This window comes from Sparassis crispa (assembly GCF_003851025.1).
Source record: "Sparassis crispa DNA, contig_000001F, whole genome shotgun sequence".
In the NCBI taxonomy this organism is placed as follows: Eukaryota; Fungi; Basidiomycota; class Agaricomycetes; order Polyporales; family Sparassidaceae; genus Sparassis; species Sparassis crispa.
Window position 1 is genome coordinate 829653 of NW_020939748.1, and position 17965 is coordinate 847617.

At 51.9% G+C, this 17965-nt stretch overlaps 6 protein-coding genes across 6 annotated transcripts; 2 read left to right on the forward strand and 4 right to left on the reverse strand.

Moving 5' to 3' along the window:
• Window positions 1-180: 180 nt before the first annotated feature.
• Window positions 181-2667, reverse strand: SCP_0202460 (Probable serine; the record flags this gene model as incomplete). Its single annotated transcript, XM_027754161.1, has 16 exons — window positions 181-231; window positions 281-302; window positions 354-483; window positions 538-545; window positions 605-625; window positions 681-914; window positions 968-999; window positions 1057-1267; window positions 1343-1424; window positions 1480-1551; window positions 1623-1799; window positions 1878-1989; window positions 2046-2100; window positions 2159-2217; window positions 2277-2380; window positions 2445-2667. 16 exons carry the CDS (start codon window positions 2665-2667, stop codon window positions 181-183), a joined length of 1593 nt encoding a protein of 530 aa, XP_027609962.1.
• Window positions 2668-3467: 800 nt separating this feature from the next.
• On the reverse strand, window positions 3468-4416 carry SCP_0202470 (Pyridoxal 5'-phosphate synthase subunit SNO1; the record flags this gene model as incomplete). The annotated part of the gene is made up of 5 exons (XM_027754162.1): window positions 3468-3722; window positions 3776-3859; window positions 3902-4122; window positions 4182-4313; window positions 4371-4416. The coding sequence occupies 5 exons, from the start codon at window positions 4414-4416 to the stop codon at window positions 3468-3470; spliced, it is 738 nt and encodes a 245-aa protein (XP_027609963.1).
• A 321-nt stretch (window positions 4417-4737) lies between these two features.
• Window positions 4738-5647, reverse strand: SCP_0202480 (hypothetical protein; the record flags this gene model as incomplete). Its single annotated transcript, XM_027754163.1, has 4 exons — window positions 4738-5106; window positions 5159-5427; window positions 5490-5556; window positions 5618-5647. 4 exons carry the CDS (start codon window positions 5645-5647, stop codon window positions 4738-4740), a joined length of 735 nt encoding a protein of 244 aa, XP_027609964.1.
• Window positions 5648-5900: 253 nt separating this feature from the next.
• Window positions 5901-7899, forward strand: SCP_0202490 (Uncharacterized RNA-binding protein; the record flags this gene model as incomplete). Its single annotated transcript, XM_027754164.1, has 6 exons — window positions 5901-5931; window positions 5983-6340; window positions 6728-6768; window positions 6831-6991; window positions 7052-7303; window positions 7357-7899. 6 exons carry the CDS (start codon window positions 5901-5903, stop codon window positions 7897-7899), a joined length of 1386 nt encoding a protein of 461 aa, XP_027609965.1.
• Window positions 7900-9065: 1166 nt separating this feature from the next.
• SCP_0202500 (Uncharacterized AAA domain-containing protein) lies at window positions 9066-13961 on the forward strand (the record flags this gene model as incomplete). Its single annotated transcript, XM_027754165.1, has 10 exons — window positions 9066-10157; window positions 10210-10360; window positions 10414-10485; window positions 10538-10711; window positions 10775-11229; window positions 11301-11433; window positions 11532-11741; window positions 11793-11947; window positions 11997-12530; window positions 12585-13961. 10 exons carry the CDS (start codon window positions 9066-9068, stop codon window positions 13959-13961), a joined length of 4353 nt encoding a protein of 1450 aa, XP_027609966.1.
• A 150-nt stretch (window positions 13962-14111) lies between these two features.
• On the reverse strand, window positions 14112-16774 carry SCP_0202510 (glycoside hydrolase family 85 protein; the record flags this gene model as incomplete). The annotated part of the gene is made up of 8 exons (XM_027754166.1): window positions 14112-15635; window positions 15703-15808; window positions 15868-16054; window positions 16107-16153; window positions 16258-16341; window positions 16390-16463; window positions 16526-16543; window positions 16595-16774. The coding sequence occupies 8 exons, from the start codon at window positions 16772-16774 to the stop codon at window positions 14112-14114; spliced, it is 2220 nt and encodes a 739-aa protein (XP_027609967.1).
• Window positions 16775-17965: the final 1191 nt, after the last annotated feature.

The window sequence follows — 17965 nt, forward strand, 5'->3', positions numbered from 1 at the left end:
GGAAAAAGAATTTCAGGCTCGGTCCACGCTTGACTGTCCGATTCCTGTGGACATCCGAGTACTAAATCGAAGCTTACATCGCCCTCGCTGTATCTACACTTGTATGTGACGTGCATTGCGCATTATATGGCTTGGATGCAATCAATATTCCCCGTGATGCTACGGACTACCTAGCACTGTTCAAGGATCCTGTCTGAAACCCATCAAGTACTCCATGATCTGCAATGCAGCCTGCAAGAGTGTGAACGTCAGGCTGAAACGGATATCGAAGCAGACTCACCACAGGAGAAAATTGTGGCACCCTGCATTGCAAACCCGTCAGCCAAAGACGTGACTTGCAAGATGATACTGACATATGTCCGCTAAGTTCAACCTCGTAGTACGTCAGCCCCCGCTCGGTGTGCGACGTTCCGAGTGCGCCGACGCCATCAACGATAAAGCTATCATTCGCGATGGGTGTCTGAAAGCCTTGCAAGCCGTTCCCTAGAGAAGCCCTATCACTCAGGTTTTTTCGAAAGGGATGCAATTCGCACTAACATGTCATGCTGGCGGCCCCAGTGCCAGTGTCAATTACTTGCTAGACGGCAATAATGAAGACACTCACTTCTGGATAGCAATCCTCGTCCTAAACCAAAATCAAACACGGATCAGACTCGTCATGGATAGTTGAAGGAACTCACCCATCCGAGAGCAAGATGAAGTCCGCGAGCCCGTGCACGACAACGGCGCGCTCGCTCTTCTCGATTACGTTCGGCAGCACGCTGAATGCCGACGGCGGACTGGCGTCGCCCCAAGGGAAGACATTGATGTTAGAACATTCGACCCAGTCGACCTCCATCGGGGCATGGATTGCCCTCTTGACATCATCACGGTTGAAGTACAGCGGGGAGACTTGAGTTTGTGGGAAAGAACCGCTTTTTAGACACCAGTCATTCGACGTAGGCCCTTATAAATCAGCTCGACGTACGGGAAGCCGAGGACATCCCACAAGATTGGATACTGCAAGTGTAGCCAATGAGTTCGGGTGTAGCTCAGCTGGTGATAGGTGTCACTCACAGTGTCAAAGATCCTGTAGATATTGAATGCAGGATTGACTATCACGGCAGCATTAAAGATCTCGTCCCAAACATCGCAACCTGGATCAAACTCCACGGAGTCTCCAGGAAGAGGGAGTAAGCTAGTCGGTGGGTACGTGACATACTTCTCGTAATAATCAGTATATCCACACTGAGCAGCCTGCGCGTTCAGCTGGTCCATGAATGTCTGACTGGTGAAGCAAAAGCATAAATGACCTGTCAGCTGAGTACTACTACTACATGGCACACGCAGGCGAGAAACTCACTTGAAGGAGAAGACATTCAAATACTTGTTCACGAAGGCAACGGCGGGAATCTCCTCCTGAACGACGTCCCATGATATGGAAGCTGTTGGATCTCTGTCAACAAGTTTTGAAAGACGCATCACTGGTGCTGTACCCACGATCCGAGATCCAAAATCCTTTGAGGGAGAGATCGAGCAGACTGGGATTTTCGTAGATGTAGTTTGCGATGTCTTGATACGCAGTTGTTAGAGGACCGGAAAGCAAGCAGACAACATCATATCAAAACCCACAAGGAACGTACATCCCAGCATACTGCCATCATAATCGCAAGGGAGTACAAAAGTGAGCGAATACTCCTTGAAGATGGTGGTACCAGAACCCACGCTTTCCCCAGTCAGGTAGAGGTTCTTTCCCTCCAGTTCGGAGAACACATTCAGGAATTGCTGCATGAATCCCACGAGCTGCACAGCGAGATCATCTTCATCCTTGTTACATCAAGCTCACGACGTACGTCTGATGAGACAATCAAGATCGCTCGCCTTAATGTTGGGCTCACCCTGAGAGAAGCCGGTGCCGACAGGCTGCTCAACATACAGTATGCTGGAGAGGTTGGTCCAGCTGTACTGATTCGGTGTGGGCTTTGCCTGGCCATACATCCAGCTGATTGGCTGATTATCACGGATGTAACGACGAGTCCTGATGTATAACGCTTATTCCTACTCACTCCGTTCTCCTGCAGCAGACCTTCGAGGGAGGAGCAGCCCGGCCCACCATTTGTCCTTCACGCAGTATTCAAACTCAAGACTTCATTAACAATTACGCAACGCCCACACTCACCAGAAAATCAGGTCATCGAGACTGCCTCCCGGACCAGGGGGATAGAACCAGAAGAACAGCTGAACAGGACAGTGCCTTAGACTAGGAAGTTGAATAGAAACCAAGGCGAGTATATCACCTGTCTTGTTTCATCGGTGGCATTACTGATGGGCAGCAGCCCCGCCCAGCTGGGTCCAATATCCCAATCGACCAAGGGGATAGCAGCCCCGTCGACGTAAAATTCTAATTACGTCGTAAAGGAAGCCAATGAGATAGGGAGTCGTGTACCACCAGTCCGATTGTCTACCTGTAGCGCGAGGGTTAGTGAAGGTGATGTTCTTCACTGTCCCCGGACCGCCCTCTGCGTCTGCGCGGGTATTCGGAGCCCACCTCTTCGCTGCCTCCAATTGGCTAACTCGAAGTTTGTGCTTCATGTAAGCCATGTCGCGTGCACCGACGCAGACATTCCCGACAGGTAGGAGCGCGAGGAGCGCGAAAAACGCACTTGAAAGCCTGAGAGCAGAGAACATGACGGTCTCCAGACGAGTTCAGTTCGAATGACTGCTGAAGAAGTGTCCTATTTTTAGGTAACGGCAGGCGCCCCAAGCTTACCATCCTCTCCAAAAGACACGCCCGAGGAGTTTTCCCGGGTAGAGTAGACCTCTGTCAGTCTGCTTCAACCTTCGTGCCTCGGGATATCAGTGTCTGATATCCGAGGAAACGTGACCACGCACTTCTCGGAGGCGGGTAACCCATGTGCATGCAAGGCGCATTTAGGACGAAGCGAGGTCAGCGTGTGCTCGCCAGCTTCTCGCTCATGTCATAGTCCTGTCTGTCAGCAGTGACGTTCGCCGATAAGCGATACATATGGTGTTTGTGTCTCACTTCCACCATCGGGTCTTCTGCAGCATATGCGAATCGTATTTGGGTGGAAATTGATCGATTCTTGAGCTCCCCTAATCTCACCCGGAGCAACACTGACTCACAAGGCCCTATAAATGTCAAATATTTAGAGTAATAAACAATCGATAGCGAGGCGGCAAAACTGGCGTTGTGACGTTTGAGTCTGAGTGCCACAAGGCGGGCTACTAACGCCATTGGGGCAAATCTGAGGCAATGCAACAAAAAGCAGCAGGTCTAGGCGTGGACGAATATTAAGGGTAACACTAGGCAAATACAGGCAACTGCAACGCAGCCGTGTATATCGCTCGATGGTATCTGCAGCTGTGAGGCCCGAGGGCAGAACTACACAAATTACAGGCAGACAAGCTGCCTTTACATAAAAGCTTAGAGAATAGATTAAGGCAACGCACATTGATCCCCCTTGTGATCACACGAGTGAAGGGAGGACACACTCCCGCACGAAGTACTCGTGGAAGCGGTCATCCTTGGTCAGTTCCGGGTGGAAGGTGGTGAGCAGATGACGGCCCTGCCGCAACGCAACAACTGTCCCTGCGTCTCGCGGGTCCGTATCGTCTTCGTCGTGGGGTACGAGCGTTTGCGACTGTGGCAGCAACGATGTAGATATGCGGGATAAGATCTGAATTGGAGGGTCTGTCGGCGACGGTGAGAGCGCAAGGATGACCTTGAGGACAAACAATAAGTCGCGTGAAACTCAATTTGAGGCATCCCACTTACAGGAGCACGAATGAAGACTCCATGGAAAGGTCGAGCTGAGTCACGAAGACCTTCCACCTCCAGCGGCGCCTCGAAAGACTCCACCTGAAGACGTCGTCAAATTTTGAGCACTACGGAAGTCTTGACGACGTTGCGAATGCGACTTGCCTGCGAACCCCAACCATTCCTACCCACGCTGACAGAGATTCCGCCAAGGAGCTCCTGCCCGCCCTTCTTGGCACCCTCTATGGACTGTGCAAGTAGAATAGCACCGGCGCATGTCCCCCAAACAGGTTTCGTCTTCAAGAATTCACGGAGGGGGCCGAGCAACCCAGCCAGACGAGCCAATAACGCGATGGTTGTCGACTCTGAACGGCACACGACGATTCCATTAGGATTCGTCAACGAAGATTGAGACAGAACACACCTCCACCAGGTATGATTAGAGCATCGCATTTGTGCAAATCCTCCTCAGTGCGGACAAGAACGATGACGATCCGCCTCTTCACTGAGAGCTTCTGTAGCATCACCTGATGCTCTGCAAAAGCACCCTGTAAAGCTGTGTCGTGTACAGTATCAGTCTCGCATGCCTGAGGCACGAAGCAACCGCACTCACCGAGAATCCCAACGGTGACATCCTCTCGGGCACCCATCTGCTGCATCCCAGGTGATGACTGTCAACTGTAGACTTTGACGATGGTTCATGTTGATTCGATGTTGACTTCCTCCTATGGGTGTTGACTCGTATGTGGCTGCCGCACAATTTTTTCTTCCGCAACATGGAGCCATAGGCTACACATACTGTAAAATGGGGTGCACATGGCGCCACAGCGGAGGATGAGGAATATATATTACAAGTACAAGGACATCATAGTGCAACTCGATAATACACAGGTCTTTCGTACTTTACGTGCGTATGTCCGCAATCTCCGTCGCTTTCATCTGAAAAGACCATGCCCGTTGTCTAACGACAAAAAGCCACCTCACTTCCGTTCGTCAGGCTCGCGGGGGGTAACCGTGACGTCATAGAGAGCTTCGTTCCAAGGTACACCTCCTGCAGCTCCATCCAGAGGGTCATGCGCGACATGGGATGCTAGGACGATTGCATCGCATATGTCCGTCCATGCCGGCCTGGGAGGTGGTATTTTGTCACCTTGCTCATACAAGTCGATCAGCTGCGAATTCATGCGGAAGTAATACAACGTATCCGCAAGCTCGGGATCCACAGGACCAGGCGGAAGAATGGAGAAGGCTTCGTTCATCCAACGGTCTGCTACGCGAGCAAAAGTGATGTACGCCTTCCTACCACGAGCGATAGGAGAGCCGTCTTCGACGGTGGACGACCTAAACTCCTACGGTGTACCATCAATGGCTGGCTGTGTAGCATGCCCGGGGATGACTCACATCCCGGTCCACAGTATTCATGTAGTGGCTCATCAAGCGGATGTTCGTCACTATGCCGCGGTAGTACAATTCCGGTGTCGGGTTACGACCGAATATTACTCGTTGTGAAAGTTCGCCGGCGCAAGTAGCTGCACGACCTTCCAACAGGAGGAGAACAACATCTGGAGGAGGGTTTTCGATGATGGGCACGCCTTCGAGATCTGGCTTCTTCCGTGACGGAGCACGAAGGGCGGAATTCGTGCTGAAGTATGATGCAACACAACCAATATCTGCGAGTCGCAGTCAACTCTACGTCAACTTGCTACATCTGTACTATCTGCAAGGATCATACTCGGAGAACCCACATAGGTGGACGAGGGGACCTGGCAAGCACGGACAACGACACCAGATGATGCCGCCTAGACAAAATATTTGGACGACCATCAGAAGGTTTGTCGGTGCAAATTTTGACGGACAAACCAGTGGCCTAGCGACCATTTGGACACCCATTTTGCGGACTACATTGGTCGACGCCCTAGGGAGACACAATGCAGCCGAGCTGACCGACATCGTTATTTAACTTGAGGAGTGTTAGTAGTCAGGCCACTAAAATTCAGTCCCTTCGCTGGACTTATCGGAGTTTGAAGTAAATTCGACTTGCTACAACTTGGTAAGAAGTTTATTAAGTGTGGGAACGGGAAAAGTTTGCGGAACCACTCGGCCGTTTTCTTGCACTCTCACCACTTTCATCCCCGTCTTCACTATGTCCGACCTCGATGCAGACTTGTACGGAGGTATAGTCTTTGGTACTTGCAGGTGACGTGGCTTATGAAGTGTTTTGCCAGACCTCTACGGGAACGATGAAAGTGAATTCACTGTACCGATGGAACAGCCTGAGGAGAATGGCAAAAGCGATACTGCGGAGTCACCCCGAAAGGAGGCCCCGGCACCCGCGAAGGCAGAAGCCCCCCCAACTAAAGTCGCACAGACCACGACCTCCACAGAGAGTAGCTCGCAACCGTCGCATGCCAGTATCACTCCTACTGCTATTCCACCATACACGTCACCACCTACACAACAAATCCCGACGTATCAAGACCGGCTAACTCCAGAATACAGGGAGCCACCACCTGCCCGACAGGATGTCGGTTATCAGCCTCCAATCGACCGTCCTGTACGACCGTCGGAGATGAAAGAGGAAGGGTGAGTACTGTTTCCTCGAGCCACAACTGACGTTACTTCAGTCTTTCCTTTGCTTTGCGGGCGCTCACTGTGAGCATGACTGGGTTGGGTGTCGACACTAGGCTTTAGTTACGAAGCTGAGTCGCTCGTGTAACGTGGCTCCCCAGGGTAGTGAGCCACTGTCGCCTACCTGTCGCCTACGACTAGCTCTAGCGTATCGGCTTTCCTAGGTCTAAGCTAGGCTAGCACCGCTTTGCACTCAGTAGAGTCGTCCATCTCTCCTCCCCTCTGTCACGACTGCTTTTGTTCTAGGTTACTGCGTACTAATGCCAGTGCTCTTTTCCATAACTGCGTGCCGGATGCCACCTGCCCCCCCTGCTGCAATGACACTCTGGTGTAATAATATAGCAAGATGTTCATTGGCGGTCTGAATTGGGATACCACAGATGGTACATACATCGTTATGGCTTCTCCTGTGCGTCCTGTAGTGCTAAATAGGTCATTGCGGCAGAGGGTCTCCGAGAATACTTCTCGCAATTCGGAAAGGTTGAAGCATGTACCATCATGAGAGATGCGGCTGGTCGTTCGCGTTGCTTCGCTTTCCTGACATTTGAAGATCCCGCATCGGTCAACGCAGTGATGGTGCGCGAGCACTTCCTCGACGGCAAGATTGTACGTCGTGTAACCATAAATTCTTTTGTTTTCAATGCTGATAGGTGCTCGTTCTACAAGATTGATCCCAAGCGCGCAATTCCTCGACAGGAACATCAACGTGCTACGAAACTCTTTATCGGAGGCCTTGCTGGTAGTGTAACCTCGGAATCGATGCGCGAATTCTTCTCGCAGTTCGGTAAGGTGGTCGATGCCACCGTCATGTTGGACCGGGAGACCGGGCGCAGCAAAGGCTTCGGGTTCGTATCGTTCGAGAACGTAAACGTGGAGTCATTTCTCGGTTTCGGTAATCTCGAGATTGACGGTAAGCTGGTGAGTGTTCGCAATAGTCTTTCAACACTTGCTCGGTGGCTCATAAACATTAGATTGATGTGAAACTTGCTCAACCTCGCTCTCAGCGAGAGAGCTACGCCGAGGGCGGTCCTGTCGGTAATGCAGGCAGAGGCTATAACGGTGGTGGGTACAGCACTCAAGAAGGGTACGGAGGTGCATCTGGCCCAACAGGGGCTGGCGCAACCAACACGCACTTCGACCCTCAAGCTCTGGCCTCTCTGTATACCAGGATGATACAACAGATGGGCGGGATGAATCCCATGATGGCTGGCGGGATGAACCCCATGATGGCCGGCATGGCGGGTGGTATGGGCGGAGGCATGAGGATGCCCGGTATGGGTGGCTCGCCCATGGCCGGCATGGGCATGGGAGGCGGCATGAACGGAGGGGGCATGGGTCGTGGAGGGGCCGGTGCGGGTGGACCTAGTGGTGGGGTGATGCAGGGAGGCATGGGCCCGAATGTCCCTCGCGGTCCCAGAGGCGCGTCCGCAGGGGCGGGCGCTGGTCAATCTGGCGTCGGCCCTCAACGCGCAGGGCAGAGAGGCCAGCACAATTACCATCCTTATGCCCGGTGAAACGCAGGAATGTTGAACTTGTCGTTTTAGTGATCTATTGTTTTGTAAAACCACTTCCGAACTCCCATAGCTGTGAACATAGTAGACAGTATGTTATGCCATAATTGTCATATTCTTCTGCATGTACTATTCCGATAGTGTAGTCTACTATGCACTCAGTTGCAGGCAGAAAATATTGTGAAGTTGGACGTACAACTGTAACTGCTCCCTCACTACGCCAACCACGCCGTACTCAAAGTTGGATATTGAAACACGCCACACGGGTTACCAGCTACTTGTAGGGAGCGTACGCAAGTTGTCAGACGGCCAGGGGCGGGGGAAAGACTCTGTTAACGTACTCGCTAAGTACTTAGGATGGATTTAGTTCACTACCACTGGCAGCGTAGCACCCGTGCCACATGACTGACCAATTAAAGCTCCTAACTACGGAACATATGCGTCAGTCATCCAGGACTACTAGCTCATGCAACAAGAAGACATATGTAAGACTCAATCAAAAGATGTACACACCGATTGCCCACATTTTATGTAGAATTGTTTACCAACATGGCACACTAACATTGTGCCATGTTGGTTAGAGCTCCGCGGCATTAGAGTTTCCTAAGAAGGTAAAACGTGACTGGCTAAGAGTCTGTATGATTGCGCTCCAACTCAGTGGAGGCCATGCAACATCGTCGAACATTTTCCGCGACTCTTCGTTCCAAACACTCATGTTGACGGCTCTGTTGAAGGTCATTCGACGTGTTGGAGGCCGGAGATACCATATTTACAGGTAAAATGACAACCAAGGCCGAACTTCGACTTACCCGCCACGTCCTGCGGATGCTCGGGCATGTCAGACTCTGGGGTATGCGGCTACAACGTATGTTTCATGCGTTTTGGATCTCGAAAGGATGGTGGGGAAAGGGGAGGAGGAGAGACAGGCAGGAACGAGGCGGCGATAACGCCAAACATCACCAAAGGCACCGCCACTGCGAACAAATATGGACAAATAGACTGTCATCTTGCACTCGCGACTGACCAAGTTCTACTCTGTACTCGTTGTGCGCTTCGGTCTGCTCGATATTATCCTCGTCGCTCCTTTCTGCTTGCAAGACGCACTCTAGAAGCCGCCACAGAGCGTCGAGGAGTTGTAGGCAAGCAACCTCTTCATCTGGCGATTTTCCATGCAGCCCAACGGCGATCTCGAGAACAATAACTTCCGATACACGCCGACCGGATTTTACGCCCTTGCTCCCCCTTTGAACTCCTTCGAACCTTTCTTACCGAGTCCTTCCACCTATCCATCGCAGGAACACCTTGTCATCAAGCTCCCCCCTATGGCACCGAATACCCGCGCTTCAGGACGCCACCGCTCCGCCGCTTCGAGTTCCGAATATCACGAGAGTAATGGATCTATGGACGTGGAGGAAGAGAAGTTTCCTGCGGATAACGACGAGCACCACCAGTCGCCGGTGGTGTATGAGACTACGTCGCGAGGCCGCAGGATTCTCAAGAAGTCGTACAAGGAGTCAGCAAGCGAAGATGATGCTGTCCTCGACGATGAACTGAATTTATTGCACGGAGGGGCAGATGGAATAGACCAAAATGCAGCCGACGACGAGGACGACCAAGACCATGCCGGACGGTATTCTCTGCGAAATCGTTCTTCGAAATCTAAGGCGCCTCGCTTAAACGGTTTCATTGTCAGCGACGAAGAGGGGGATGTGAAAGTAGGTCGGACGACACGAAGTCAAAGCAAAAATCTAGTTCCTGGTCATGAGCACAACGGCAACAACGGTGGTCGTATTACACGCCGCAGTGGTCTACGTCAGCACCCACAGGCATCAACATCGCGTTCCACGCGTTCCCGTACGCGACGGACGCGTCAAGGCGTACGAGATCAAGACGAAGAAGAAGCTTATGTAGACGACCCGTCTTCTGCATCCCTCGACGCGGAGGGGTCATTGGACGAGGCTATCAGAACGACGCCTGAACCGGAGGCGGACGAAGATGCGGACGCAGAGGGTGATGTGGATGCCGATGGTGATATTGAGCAGGAGCAGGACGGTCGGCCGTACGCGCTCAGACAAAGGGTAAAGATAAATTACGCCATCCCGCCACCGTTGGAAGACATGAGACCTCCAACCAAGAGCCGTGCAGGCGGAAATCGTAGTATTGGGCGAAATGGTGGCGGCGGGAAAAGCAAAGCACCTGGTTGGAGTGCAACTGGAGCGGAATTGAGCCGATGGATGGGAGCGCCGCCGGGAGACGATTCTGTATGTTATCCTCTTATGTGCCTACAATGTCAAGTCATTGAAGATGCTCCAGGATTCCGATTATGCGACTCGCACGCCTCGCAAACCTTTTGGCGTTGGGTCTGTTGGGGGCGTCTTTGCTGGAAATGCTGGAGGGCTATTTCCAGGTGATTTAGCCGCCACCGCCGGCACTCCGTCGAACCTGGGAAAAATTGGTGATGCTGGTAAGTTGTTGGCTCAGCGTATGCCAGAACATTTAAATGATATCTCCTCACAGCTTTGGCGGATGCAGACCCTCTTGGTGTTAACCAGAATGTTACTTTTGATGAGGTTGGTGGCTTGGATGAACGTAAGTGCGATCCGTCTTGTTGTCACGTCCCGTTTGTCAAGTTATCCTGTAGACATCAATTCGTTAAAGGAGATGACCCTGCTACCCCTCTTGTACCCTGAGGTGTTTCAACGGTTCGATGTGACACCTCCTCGAGGGGTCCTCTTTCACGGTCCACCTGGTACCGGCAAGACATTGCTTGCGCGGGCCCTGGCTGCTAGCTGTCGTTCAAACGGAAGGGGCATCTGTGAGTGACTGTATATTCACGTCGTCGTTTCTTTCGTTTTCTGTGCTGATCACTTGTTTCCAGCATTCTTCATGCGCAAAGGCGCTGATTGTCTTTCCAAGTGGGTCGGCGAAGCCGAACGTCAGCTTCGACTCTTGTTTGAAGAAGCTCGTAATTCGCAGCCGAGCATTATCTTTTTTGACGAAATTGATGGTCTGGCTCCTGTGCGCTCGTCAAAACAAGACCAGATCCACGCATCGATCGTGTCGACTCTGCTTGCCTTAATGGACGGTATGGATGGTCGAGGTCAGGTCATCGTGATTGGTGCGACGAATCGGCCGGACGCCATTGATCCCGCTCTCCGTCGGCCGGGTAGATTCGATAGAGAATTCTACTTCCCTTTACCTGGGTTGGAGGCTAGAGAGCGCATACTGACTATCATGACAAGGAAATGGGCCGGCTGGAACGGCGAAAAGGGCGGAGCAAATGTCAAGGGTTTGGCGAAAATGACGAAGGGATACGGTGGTGCCGATCTCCGGGTGCGCCTGTCTTGCAGAGATTCCATTCTGAAATATATTCTAAATGAGGAATGCGCCGCTGCGATTTGTAGGCGCTATGTACAGAAGCTGCTCTCAATGCTGTTCAGCGGCGGTATCCACAGATCTACAAGTCCAACGATCGTCTACTCTTGCAGCCAGAAAGCATCGACGTTGAGCTGCGAGATTTCATGATCGCGATCAAAAGTTCGTATGTCTTTTTCATGCACTCACCGGTCTTCTCCCACGTGAACATTGGGGACCGTACTTGCCGAGAATGCTAACGCTCATCTCCGTAAACTCAGAGCTTATTCCTTCCTCCGCGCGATCTGCATCATCCGCGGCATCACCTCTTCCCTCGCAGTTGGTACCATTACTACAAGATTCGCTGGACAAGATTAAGGATGTCATCGGAAAGGTTCTGCCTGTTAGTAAGAAGCGAAGTGCATTGGAGGAAGCTGAATATGAAGACGAAGGCGAGGAGGGTGCTCTGGAACGCGAGCTCATGATGCAGTGTGAGATTTTTTGCTGTTCTTTTCTGCTTGCACTGTTTGATGCAATAACAGCGATGGAATCTCTTCGTATTTACCGTCCCCGGGTGGTATTACATGGGACTGCGGGCATGGGCCATGGCTACGTTGCGGCTGCTGTCCTGCATCATCTCGAAGGCTACCACATTCAGAGCCTTGATCTGGGCAGCTTGATGAGCGATTCCACTAGAGTAAGCCTCAAATATTCAGTGCTATTTCGGTTACTGAGAAGTGATACAGACACCAGAGGCTGCCATCGTCCAACTCTTTGTTGAGGCGAAGCGCCATCAGCCTTCCGTCGTGTACATACCTTCGTTAGTTAGATGGTGTGCGGCGCTATCAGAGGCGTCACGAACGACCGTTCGCTCTATGCTGGACACGTTGGCGCCAACCGATCCAGTCCTCCTACTTGCAGTGGTAGATGGGCCCTTCAGCTCATTACCCAGAGATGCTCGTGCTTGGTTCGGACCAATACGTGAAAATCGTGTTGAGCTCTTCAGCCCTAGCTCTTTTCAGCGGGAACAGTTCTTTGATCCGTTGTTGCAAGACGTTCGTCGGCCTCCGAACCACTTCCCAGACGGTATCAAGCGCAAGAAACGCGTGCTTGAGGACCTTCCCATAGCCCCTCCCTTGGAACCTCGCCAGCCTACTGCTGCGGAACTCGCTATGCAAGAAGAGAATGATCAGCGGGTGGCAACCCTGCTCAGATACCGTCTCGGCCCGATCTTGACGGAACTGAAGCGCAAGTTCAAGCGTTTCACCAAGAAGGCTATGGTGTGCACCTTCTGCTGCCAGCTTTTTGTTTTTACTGATAAGTATCGTTTCCAGGAGGAATACAACTTCGATTTCAACGCTATACCAGAGGTCGAGGTGGTCACGGCGGCCAGTGTTGAAGCGCACGCTGACGTAGATGGTGTGATCAAGCTAGTAGAGGCGGAACGGACAGATCAAGTTATTGACCAGCCTGTCAACGGAATCCATCAAATCCAAGAATTGGCGCAACTGGTCCCTCCAGCTCAGCCCCAGCTCTTTGACATGGATTTGGAACAGATGCACTATGAATTGTATAAGAACAGGTATCTGACGCCAGACGATTTCCTGGACGACATCCGCAAGATCGTCCATAATGCGAGCGTTCGTGTTCAGGAAGATCCCGAGCGGTTGTACAGAGCGCAGGCGATGCTGACCGCGGCTGAAGTCAGCATCAACGACTTTGATCCACAGTTCAGGCTCGAGTGCGAGCGGATGGCGGGTCGAGAGCGGAAACGAAGGGAGGAGCGAAGGAAGAGCAAGGGCAAGGGCAAGGCTGTCGAGGACAATGCGGCATCGCAAGCCTATGCTCCTGGCACTCGGCGCAGTGCACGTCATAACGGGCAACAACCGGAGATCTCTATCACGGATCCGTTAAAGCTCGAACGTCGGCTGAAGAGACAACGATCGAACGAAGCTACTGCGACGCCTTCCGAGGATGAGGCAGGTAGGCATCTACAGAAACGCTCGAAAATTGACGATGACGACGACGATCGTGATCCCTTGGATCTTGTCGGACAACCATCCACGCCACCGCGGCCTGTTGGGGTGCGTTTCGCCGAGGTTCCAGAGCGTATGCGAACTCCGCCATCCCCATCTCCAGCGGTCAACGGCTTCGAAAGCATGGACCACGAACCGTCCCGCAGGAATGGATTCGATCCGTCGCTTCTTAATCCCCTTCCTCCACCTTCCAACGCACTTCCTCCAATCGTTCCGCAACTCAGTGCTGACGATAATCCATTCCTAACTCCCGCACTCGCGGACGATCATACCCAGTTCCTTCGCTCTGATTCGGAGCAGCAGCCTAACGGGCTCTCGTTGCATACACCTGAGCCAGATGTAGCATTGTATGCTGTGACTGAAGACCCGCAGGCTGAACGTACGCCTGTCGAACAGCCGATGGAAATCGACCGTCCGCCGACTCCCTTGCCGGATTTTCACATCGATGAAGATCTATTGTCTGCATTGAAGGAAACTCTGCGTAACAGCACAGCTTCACTGAATGTGGAGCAACTCGAGCAGCTGCGTGCCACATGCCTTGGCTGTGTCTGGAGACATCGTTCGGATTGGGATCGGACAATGCTCATGCATGAGCTCCTTGGCGCTGTTAAGACCTTTGTGGAAGAGGTATCGCTAGATGATACGGATATTCCTTCTTCCCCAGTGCACTCATAACCCACTCATCACTGTACACCAGCTGCATATAATGTTTCCTGTAGGTCGCTTTTGTATTGTACGCCCTAGTTATATTATTCTGCAAATCTATGTATCGATTGCTAGCTACGCTACATAGCACGTTTACAGAAATACCCCGATGCTCATCAGTTACTGTGGAATCTTAACGTCGACGAATGTAGAAGACTCCCAGTCAAGAACAAGGCCCCAATCGGTAACACCTTGAACATAAAAGCGTATACCACATGCCCCGGTCGCCGACAGAGGCAGGCAGGCCGAGTCGACGTAGAATCTATTCTCCCTACCATCCAGCCCGGTAGTCCCAATGAACGTTGCACAATCCGGCCCAGCAACAGTCCCCTCCGGCGAATGCACTTGCGCAAAAATGTTAAAGTATGAAAACACTGGGAACGACGAATCGAGCTGCCAAACAGGACGAGGATCTTCGGAATCTGGAACAGGATTGCGGACGCTAGGTAGCGAAGTGAAAGACGAGCCTACATCCCAAGTCAGAGTACCAGCGAATACAGCTGATCCTTCCGCTGGTGGCATCTGGTGGAAATCCGCCCAGAGTAGTTTCGGTTGGGGAATAGTGAGATCCTGAGACGCCGTGCCGGAGCGTACACACAACGCTCCCAGGGAAATAGACACGAGGATAGGTTCAGTTGGGTCTTCGACAGCGAACCCCACCACGAGACCTGCAGCAGCGAGCACGTCGGAGGGATGATCAGAGGAAAGGACACAGTGGATCGTCATCTTGATCCATCCGCCAGGCAACTCGTCCGCATTCGTTATAGATACAGATGTCACATCAACCATATCTGTAACATCTTCAGCAAGCACCTTCAGTGACAAGCCTAGGTCGAAGTCAAGGGGCCTGTCGGAATTGACCTTGAAGACAACCGACATTTCGTAAGAGTTGCGAGGAGTGATCGCTAGGGATTGTACGGGTAGCCAGATACATCGGAAGAACGCATCCTCTGTATCCGAGCCAGGAATTTCCAAAGCTATACGCAAAGAGCTGCCGCCGAGCCATGCGTCATCCATGCACAACGCTGACGATGCCTTGGGCAGCTCTTCAGTCTCTCCGCCATGCTCCCATTGGGGGACGGGTCGCGGCCACGTCATGTCTCCGAGGGAACAATTCTTGTCGAGATCCGTCCATCCCTCAGTGGTCTCCAGAACCTTGGCACCGTTGATGAACCATGCGCGTCCCACACCGGGCGAGAATGAAGTGAAGAACGGTAGTTCCGCTGGGTTTGGCGGCGGATGTCTGGGGAAGAAGGAGGCTAAGGGCACGAATGGCCCGTGCTCACACTTCAGCTCGCCCCTGCGAAGAGGGGACTCTGGTACTGTGACAGCGTCGCTACTGTCCTGAGGTCCCAGCCATAGCTTGCGCTCATATTCCCACCATGACTCCCACGTCCATCCTGGCCTATCCTGCTCGCTCTCCCACGTCCACGCCTGTCCAAAGAGTGCGACACTTAGGCCGAGGAATTCTGGATCAATGTGCGATATGGCTTTGTAGCTCCCGAAGCCGCCCCCACCGTGTGAGCCTCGGCCCCAAACGTCAACGCCCACAAAGATGTCCCGGAGAAACTTGGATTGCGTGACCAGAGCGGTGTCTAAGCTGAGGAAGTACTGTGCTGTACGAGAGGGGTAATCTGGAGGCCACTAGAAGACCCCAGTCGTGAAAGAAGTTCAGGGAACTTTGACATGCCTGGGAGTAGGAAACACTTACAGTATAGTTCGTGAAAAATGCAGACGAAGGGATGAAGAAAGGAAGGTTATAATTGTTCAGCCTATCTTGCCACCTCAGCTGACCATTGTATATAACACTGTCGTACCTTCAACGGAATTTAAGAAAGATCAGACTACTGAACAGCATGAGACGAACATACCATACCACTTCAGAATGTGGACCAACTTTCCGTTGAAGTCCATCCCGCAACAGAGCAATCCAAGCTGCCAATGTCCTCGTCTGCTCTTGTTGTCCGCGTAATGGGCATTCGAAGTTGAGTAAATATCCGTCAAACCCTCGCTGATATGCCAAATATGCGAGAAGATACGCATAGTGCGGAGAGAGCGGGATGCTGGTAGTCGCTGTTGGTTGAGCGGGACCGGATGCCGAGTGCGGTAGATGACCTATCAGGAGGCGGAGACAATCTTCTTCGCCAGAGTCTTCGAAAATTCTGCAGACGATATTGTGAGTATGTTATTCAGTTGGACTGCCGACGGGGGTCCAGTTTAATATGGGTGTGCAGTGGGGGATTCAATGTGTGCCCATTCAACTCACAATGTGCCTAACATCTTGACACCATGTCGGTGGGCAGCGGTAGTCCATCCGGATGGGGGTATTGTAACCCTGTGGTGAGAAAAGCTATCATGCCTGGTTAACGATTTTGGATCAGACAACGGCTATACTCACTAGATGAAGGTATTGCAGTACGACCACAAATTGAAGGTGTAGGAAAGACTTGACGGAGATTCTGTGTAACCACCCTGTAGTGAAATGCGGGTTATGAGCGAGGAAATGGCGTAGAACTTGTCGATGTAGTACGAACCTTGTAATCATGGCACACCTTGCGAAGAAGTCAGCTTCAACTGTTGACCTGCCAGGGCATCGTGTTCACCAGTAAATTGCCCCTGCTCTCTGCAGGCAATCCTTCGACGAACTGTCGTGGGTGATAATCCAGCACGCCGTTCAATTTCGCGGGCGACGTCTTTGCCCATGCGTCCAAATCAACTAGAGAGTCGAAGTATGGCGCGTCGTCGCGGGACGCATTGCAGTGGTCGGTGCCTCTTAAGGGCATGGCTGCGAATACGACTGTCTTCCACTAACTAGAGGCTGTATCTATGAGCCTAGGCTATGAATGGTTATCCAGGAGTAATGAGGGAAGATAGTTTAGAAGTAATGGGCGTAAACGCCGTGTTTCCAGCTGAACTGACGCCAGCACCCGAATGAGAACGGCTTTATCTGAATTATCATTATTCCCGCTACCTTTCGTAGTGGGTCTTGCTGCATCTTTCGTCACGCAGGGGCCCCGCCAAAAACTGTCAGTTTTGGAGGTCCTGCCCTAAACTATACAAAAGATTGAAAGGTCTACAAAATGCTTCCTAAGCTTTACTAAGTGTGGGATGCTTCGTAAGCCTTACTAAGCGTCCGAATCTTTCGCCGCGCATCCTCCACGTCGACTCTGCGTATCGCTCGCATTAATTGTCCGCATTTATCGCCAACCCTCTGCTTGCTGATAATATTCGTTGCACTGAAATGCCTTCCTTCTCACTTCTGGGCAATTATCTTGGAATTCCCGCCTTAATTCTGTTTGATTCTTTGGTGGAAAAATCGGCACTGTCATCAATGTCTCCGAGTCCGAATCCGACCAATTCTGCATCATTCCCCATCCCACACTCAGTTCTATCAATTGCGCATCTGCCCACTCCTCCGGTTATCGATGCGTTGCTGTAATAGCGAACTAAGCATTGCGTAGCATATTAGTACTACTGGCTTTGCTTGTACTTATTACAGTGACAACCCGGCGTTCCTAACTGGGACCCATGCCGGTAATACACCACCACCACCACCTCCTCCAACCCTCCTGTGGCATTCACCGAGTTCGACGCCTCTCCGCCCAAGAAAGCCAACGCAGACTGATTGATTCACAACGTAACCATCCCACTATCCATTGTACTTAAATTTTCTGCCAGCTTTACTGTATCGCTCGTACCTTTTGCCGGTCCAAATGTAAGCTTTGCCTACCAGATTCATTGTATTATACTCGTACGTACGACGTTAATGTACTTATATCTCCTCACGTTCTAATACGCCGAATATATGTCTTCATCTCCTCGCGCCTCTCCTTCACCCTACAGGTAGCGGGTCCTGCCGTGCTTGCACGGCACTACAGCCTTATAAACTATTACATAATACATGGGCTCAAGTATTGCTTGGATTGTATTGATGTGAGTAAAACACTCGTCATGTGCAGCGGCGGTACCGAGTC